This window comes from Mastigoproctus giganteus, chromosome 2, assembly GCF_048544385.1.
Source record: "Mastigoproctus giganteus isolate SK-2022 chromosome 2, ASM4854438v1, whole genome shotgun sequence".
In the NCBI taxonomy this organism is placed as follows: domain Eukaryota; kingdom Metazoa; phylum Arthropoda; class Arachnida; order Uropygi; family Thelyphonidae; genus Mastigoproctus; species Mastigoproctus giganteus.
Window position 1 is genome coordinate 27,560,707 of NC_143576.1, and position 8,047 is coordinate 27,568,753.

Here is an 8,047-nt window from a genome sequence, read left to right on the forward strand (position 1 = left end):
CTCCGAAATCCGTAAAAAGACTCAGATCAGGAGATATTCTCATTGAGACATCTAATACCAAACATTCTGAGCGACTTCTGAAAACAAATTTCTTTGCAGGTCTCCCAGTAACTGTAACACCCCACAGATCACTAAACACCTCTAAAGGAGTGATCTCAAACTGGGACTTACTAGATGTAACTGAAGAAGAAATGCTAGAAGAACTGAAAGAACAAGGAGTTATTCATGTCAAGAGAATCTCCACGAGAAAAGATGGTAATCTGATCCCTACCCGCAATCTGATCTTGACCTTTAACACACCGAATCGTCCATCATCCATTAAGGCTGGATATCTGGTATGTAATGTCAGACCATATGTCCCAAACCCGCTACGGTGTTTCCGATGCCAGAAGTATGGACATTCCCAAACAGCTTGCCGGGGAACCCCTACTTGCGCAAAGTGTGGTTCAGTCGAACACGATTGCGAAAACTGTAATGCTCCTCAATCAGTATGCCCAAATTGCAAAAAAGATCATCCCGCTTATGCCGGAATATGCGAGCGCTGGAAAAGTGAGAAACTTATCCAGAAATATAAAACTGAGCATAATGTTTCTTACCAAGAAGCAAAAAGAATCATCTCACCACCAATTCATGCAGACAGACCTACGTATGCCCAAGCCACCAAAAAATTCCAATCAACCGGATCGCAAACTGTAATAACAGTACCTCCAAAACAGTCTTTCTCAAATTACGTAAAATCTTTGTACAGTGCAACTCAAACCCAAGCAGTCAATACACCAATTACCATACCACAAGAAAACATACACACTCCGGATGAAGGATTTAAAGAAAAACATATCCTAACTTCTAGTCACCAACAACAAATGGACACTAAAGAAAAATCAGCAGATGACCCTGTTCTTCAAATCTTTGTTGAAGAAGATATGGACACCGAAAGGCCTTCCTTCCCAAAAAAAGATAAAAACAAAAGTGAAAAACAGAAAACCTCAACAACCCGAAAACGCTCAGAAAGTCTAATAAGAGATAAACAATGAACAGAATAATACAATGGAACTGTTGTGGATTCCGCGCCAATATCGATGACCTATACGATCTTTCCTGTAAATACTCACCAATATGTATCTGCCTTCAAGAAACTTATTTAAAACCCCAAAACACACCAAAACTGTCTCATTATAACATTATTAGAAAAGACAGAACCAATCAGAATATCGCACATGGTGGTGTAGCTATTTTAACAAACCCACATATTCCTACCAAACAGGTCTCACTGAACTCTCCCCTCGAGGCAATAGCAGTCCGTATAGCTGCTGACATCCATATGACAATCTGCTCCTTATACATTCCACCAAGCTATACCTTCCAGCAAAATGATCTCAACAATCTTATAGCTCAACTCCCAACACCTTTCCTCATTCTGGGAGACTTAAATGGTCATCACACTCTTTGGGGTAACAACAACATCGACCAAAGAGGAAAACTAATTGAACAGTGTCTAGACAATAACAACCTCCTTCTAAATGACGGTTCACCTACATACGTTCACCTTCCTTCAGGAACAAGCACTGCAATAGATTTGTCTATCTGTTCTGCAACCTTATATCCTATTCTAAAGTGGACGGTAAACAACGATCCGCTACATAGCGATCATTTCCCCATAATAATTGAATTACTTAATAAGCCCCCTCATCATCCTACTAAAATTCCGCATTGGCTTACTGATAAAGCAGATTGGCAGTCCTATAAAAAATTAACCAAGCTTGATCCCGAAATAATCCAAAATTCCACAACTGACGAAGCAGTTGACTATGTCACCAAAATGATATTACATGCAGCAGAACAAACCGTACCGAAATCCTCATCAAAATTGCCGATTCATCCAAAAACCTGGTGGAGTGATGAATGCCTTGTGGCTAAAAAAATGCAAAGCAAAGCTTGGAATTCTTTTCGCCGGAGTCCAACTACAACCAATCTCATTCAATATAAGCGTGCTAGAGCAAGAGCGAGATATGTTAGACGCTGCAATAAAAAGGCTGCTTGGATCCGCTTCACTTCGACTATTAATCAAGCAATGCCTACACATAAAATTTGGAAAGCAATCAGAAAAATGAGTGGCAAATATAAACCGATACCCCTACCCATCATGGAATGGAGAGGGCAGAATGTAAATGATCCTGCTGGAATTGCCAATATACTAGGTGAAACCTTTGCAAAAACATCAGCAATAGAAAGTTATACACCGACCTTCAGAAGATTAAAAACAAGTTTAGAAAAACAAAAGTTAAACTTCTCTTCAAATCTCATTCAATATAAGCGTGCTAGAGCAAGAGCGAGATATGTTAGACGCTGCAATAAAAAGGCTGCTTGGATCCGCTTCACTTCGACTATTAATCAAGCAATGCCTACACATAAAATTTGGAAAGCAATCAGAAAAATGAGTGGCAAATATAAACCGATACCCCTACCCATCATGGAATGGAGAGGGCAGAATGTAAATGATCCTGCTGGAATTGCCAATATACTAGGTGAAACCTTTGCAAAAACATCAGCAATAGAAAGTTATACACCGACCTTCAGAAGATTAAAAACAAGTTTAGAAAAACAAAAGTTAAACTTCTCTTCAAAAGGAGATGAACAATACAATTTACCTTTTACCATTCACGAATTACATAGAGCTTTGTCAACATCTAGACGCAGTGCTGTAGGACCAGAGAACATTCACTATTCCATGATTCAGGAACTAAGTACCGAATCATTACAGTTACTTCTTCATCTATTCAACAGACTCCTCCTGGAAGATAAATTTCCTAATCAATGGCATCACGCTACGGTCCTTGCCTTCCCTAAACCAGGTAAAGACCCTACAAATCCCACTCATTATAGACCAATCGCCTTGACCAGTTGCATTTGCAAAATTCTCGAAAAGATGGTGAACCGCCGACTGATCTGGTACCTTGAAAATCTCAATCTGCTACATTCTGCACAATACAGTGTCCGACAAAACAGATCTACACTAGATATACTAGTCAGACTAGAGAATTCCATCCGTAATGCATTCCTCAGATCGGAACACCATGTGTAGTCTGCTTTGATATCAGTAAGGCCTATGATTCCACGTGGAAGTATGGAATACTCCGTGAATTACATCGTCATGGACTTCGGGGTCACCTCCCGATTTTCATACAGAATTTCCTATGCAAGCGTACATTCCAGGTTCGATTCAAAACCTCACTGTCCCAAGTATTTTCCCAAGAAGAAGGAGTTCCTCAAGGCTCTGTACTCAGTGCTTCACTTTTTATAATTGCAATAAACTCCATTGCCGGACAAATTCCAGACACTGTTGATAAAGCACTGTTTGTAGACGATCTTAGTATTTGGTGTCATGCTAAAAATATGAATACTATTGAGAGACAGTTGCAAGTGGCAATAAATAAGATCTGTTCATGGGCTCAGACTAATGGATTTCAACTTTGTCCAGAAAAAACATTTTGCATCCATTTTTGCCGCCAACGCAAACTCCATCCCAATCCGGAGCTACAACTGAATCGCCAACAAATAACAGTTCATCCCAGCATACGGTTCTTAGGAATCACTTTAGACCATAAACTCACTTTCGTTGAGCACATCAAAAGACTAAGAACATCATGTCAACAAAAACTAAATATCATCCGGGTTCTCTCTGCAACCAATTGGGGAGCTGATCGCCTTACTTTATTACGGTTATATAGAGCATTAATAAGATCGAAACTTGACTACGGAGCACCAGTCTATAGTTCAGCAAGATCTAGTGCCCTTCGCTGGCTTGACCCTATCCATCATAGTGGAATACGCGTTGCTTTAGGGGCATATCGCACGTCTCCAACACATAGCTTATATGCTGAAGCACACGAACCACCTCTCTCAATCAGGCGACAACAACTGATACTACGTTATGCCTATAAAATTAGATCTATGCCAGAACACCCGAACTGGCCTATACTTTTCACATCACAGCACAGTAGGTTATACCAAAACCGCCCTAATGCTAATCGTCCTTTGGGTATGAGAATAAAACACCTCTTAGAAGAATTAAATCTAACCTTAAACAATGTGGCACATAGCCTCCCATCCTCTCTTGCTCCTTGGAATATCATTCCACCCTCATGTGACTTACATCTGCATGAATGGAATAAATCTACATTGCATAGAGAAAACTTCTTGCAACTATACCATGCAGTAGTGGACCAGTTTCCCAGCTTTTCCATAGTACATACTGATGGATCAAAGAATGATGTCCACGTTGGAATCGCCGCAGTTTTTCCAAACATCACATTAGCTTATCAGTTATCACCTGAGTTCGGTATATTTTCCGCCGAACTAATAGCAATTCAGGTTGCACTGAATCATATCGAGTCCTCTGATATTAACAACAGTATAATTTTCACAGATTCTTTAAGTGCACTTCAAGCACTAAAAAACACCATGAACATCACCCACCCAGTCGTGAAAAGAATAGTCAGCTCTTTACATAGCTTATCAGAACTTGGAAAAAAACATACATTTCTGCTGGGTCCCAGGACATATGGGAATTCCTGGAAACGAACTAGCGGACAATGCTGCCAAATCAGCTCACCTACCGCCCGAGAAAAAGTGGAAAGTGCCTCATTAAGACTATCGACCAATAATCCAGGAAAAATGCATGTGCCAATGGCAGTTATCATGGGAAAATCAATCTAATAATAAACTTCGAAGTATCAAGCCAAACCTTGAGCGATGGCCTTCCAGCTTTAATTCAATCCGACATCAAGAGGTAATATTGGTTCGACTGCGAATAGGGCACACAAATATCACTCATGGTTATCTTTTAAGAGGAGAAATACCCCCTCAATGTCATCACTGTAATACACTGCTCTCAGTGAAACACATTCTGATTGAATGCACAAAATATACAAGAGAACGCCAGATTCTTTGCACTTCAGCCACAACAAAAGATCCTACAATTACCTCACTTTTAAACAATGAAACAAATGTCTCAAGCATATATAACTTTCTGAAGATGATTAAAGTATATCACCTCCTTTAGTTAAGGGAAAAAAAAAAATTATTTTCTGGTTTCTTTTTCCATTTTCTGTAATTGAGAAGAAATAGCATGCATAATTATCATATGTATGGCGCACTATGGTCATAGTTGCCGATGCGCCCAATAAATCACGAAACAAACAAACAAACCACAGGTCTTTTGATTCTCCACTAACCTGAGTGTAGTACTGCACAGTTTTTATATTACTATGGGGTTACTGCTACCCATATGCAGTACTTCATATCTGCCTGCACAATTACCCCCAGGTCCTTTTCATTCTCTACCACTGTCAGTGTGGTACCACAGAGTTGATACATTATTCTGGGATTACTGCTTCCCATATGTAGTACTTTTCATTTGTCAATGTTAAACTTCATTTGCCAACTCTCAGCCCATCTGCTCAACTTTTATAGATCCTGTTGCAGCAGTGTACTATCATTAGTGTCATTAACAACCCTGTCAACCTTTGTATCATCTGAGAACTTGTACATTATCGGTATCATACCTTCATCGGTATCATTCACAAATACAGAAAACGTCAGTGGTCTCAACACCGAACCTGAGAGACTCCACAACGAGCAGTGTCCATTGATTTCGTCTACCACTCAACCATCCCTTTATCCATAGCAGCAACTGGCCCTTGATGCTATACTGCATTTGTACAGCAGTCTTCCATGTGCAATAGTATTTTTTGCTTATTATTTTATTATTTATTATGCCAAGTATTTTATTATTTTTTGCATCTATTTCCTTTGTGACCACATCGTAGTGTCCAATCAAATTGGCAGACAAGACTGTCAAATTTGATTGGACTTTCCCCTTAACAAACTCATGCTGTACCTGAACTATAACTGCAATCTTGTCTTGATGATCCTGCAATGCTTCTTTAACCAGTTACTCCATAGTTTTATTCCCTTTGTCTGTACATGACTCGTTACAGATAACTACACAAAACGATGACAAATAGCACATTGAATACAGCTTTGATTTTCTAGCAACCCATTGCCATTTCTCTCCTGAGCTTTTCCACTATTTTAAGCTTTTTTGCTTTTGGTACTCTTTGTTCACGGCATGATTTTTGTCTAAATTTAATTTAAAAATACTATACAAACTATAATAATGCTATGCTATTCCCAGATTATGGGAATGTGCAATTTACATTTTATGCTGTTGTTTCTAAATGATGGTATTGGCTTTCTAAGTGTTTAGCTAAATATAAAAATACTCATACCTATGTGATTAGGACCTTTGCACTAATTGTTTATTAACAATTTCAAATGTGGCAGTTAACTACTTTGATGTACTACACTATGAGTTACTAATCAAAAAAAATATACGATTGTCACACTGAAATTTAGGATAACAAGGGCTCTATAAATATTAAATTGTAAGTTATTAAATTCTTAGCTAAATTCAAAAATAAGCTGATGTATCTGATTAGGCACAAATAAAACAATTAAACACAATTTAGGATGTTAAGTTTAAAAAAAATCAGTATTTTCCAAAAACTTTTCCATTTTCAAAAGCTCAATTTCAGCTGCTGCACACTACAGCCTTGTGTTTTCTGACATAAAAGGGAGTCCACAGCAGTCTAAAAGCAAAAACTGTTCACACTTTAAAACTGGGCACATAATTACATGCTCATTTTGACTACTTTTCTTTATCACATGCTGTAAGATAAAGCTGCTTACTGGTATTGTTGAAAGTCATTATGATAGTGCATACCTACATACTGACCTATTTGAAGTATTATCTGCATGTAACATAAATATAATATTTTACTGAAGTTATATTTTAAATGTGTAGAATAATCATTTGTTTGTGCAGCCATAGTGTTAAATAATATTACAGCCTTTGTTCAGCATGAGAGGTAAGTAAAAATAGTCTCTGTTCGTTATTAGAGGGAGCAGGAATTCCATGTGAGTCAATAAAACACATGTGGAACCTTAAAGAATACTTAAAAAAATTTTGTTTATTAAAATTTTTACACATTTGAGTTTTTTTAGTCATAGTAGCATACTTTAAATTTCCACAGTTATGGTTCTTTACATTAAAATAAATCTCAACTATCACGATGAATACTAACATTATAATTCTTTATTTCAGACAGATGACAAGGGAATTTTTAATACAAGCCTATCTCAAGAATACAATTTTGCAAGAATAAATTTTGGATTCAGTATTCGAGATTTATGGGAACTTTCATATAAGGGTATTGATTACTGTTTTATAGATGATATCACAAAATCTAATTTAAGAGCATTCTGGATAAAGGAGAGAGCTAACATATTGAAAAATTATTGTATGCCTGAATAATATGAATACTTATATGTACCTTCAAATAATAAATTACAGCAGAAATAATGATAAAATCTTTAAAAAGATAAAATTATGGACAGAAATATCAAGACACTGTTCAAAACAGACACACCATGCATGCACAAATTGCTTGCAGAAATGTCTTCAAAAAGGTAAGGCTAAAATGTTATTTTTCCTGTTGACGGGCCTATTTTGTTCTTGAATATACTGACATTATCATTATCATCATTTTATATAATTATAATCATAATTTCACATAGAATACTCTACAGGAATTGCATGGGGATTTGTAATGATTCTTTCCAAGTATAATGAATAGTTTTCCAAATTTAACCAAAAGTACTCCTTTTGGTTAAATTATTGGATTTGGCTAAATGGATTATCCTGGTTTTTTAACCCTTTCAGCAAAATGTGACCAGATCAGTGAATTTCCCACTGCCAGTATGCTTTGTGAAGTGGTATTTCATGGAATTTTTATGTTTTGTAAAAAATATAACTTTGTCCAAATGCTTTGAAATATTTTTTTCCTTATTTTGAAATTGGAGTAAAAACATTGGTTATTAACATTGGAGTAAAATTGTTAAAAATCAAATAAGGTTTTTTTTTTTTTTAATTGAGAAAAACAAGTTGACCTAAACTAGAATATCAATGGGCAAGATTTAAAGTACT

At 36.8% G+C, this 8,047-nt stretch overlaps 1 protein-coding gene across 1 annotated transcript in view; it reads left to right on the forward strand.

Moving 5' to 3' along the window:
- Positions 1 to 7,375, forward strand: part of LOC150089231 (N6-Methyl-AMP deaminase-like) — a 93,493-nt gene extending 86,118 nt beyond the window's left edge. Inside the window, exon 8 of the mRNA XM_090389916.1 lies at positions 7,166 to 7,375. Coding sequence (XP_090246042.1) covers positions 7,166 to 7,375 — 210 coding nt within the window. The remainder of the gene's footprint in view (positions 1 to 7,165) is intronic.
- The last annotated feature ends 672 nt before the right edge of the window (positions 7,376 to 8,047 follow it).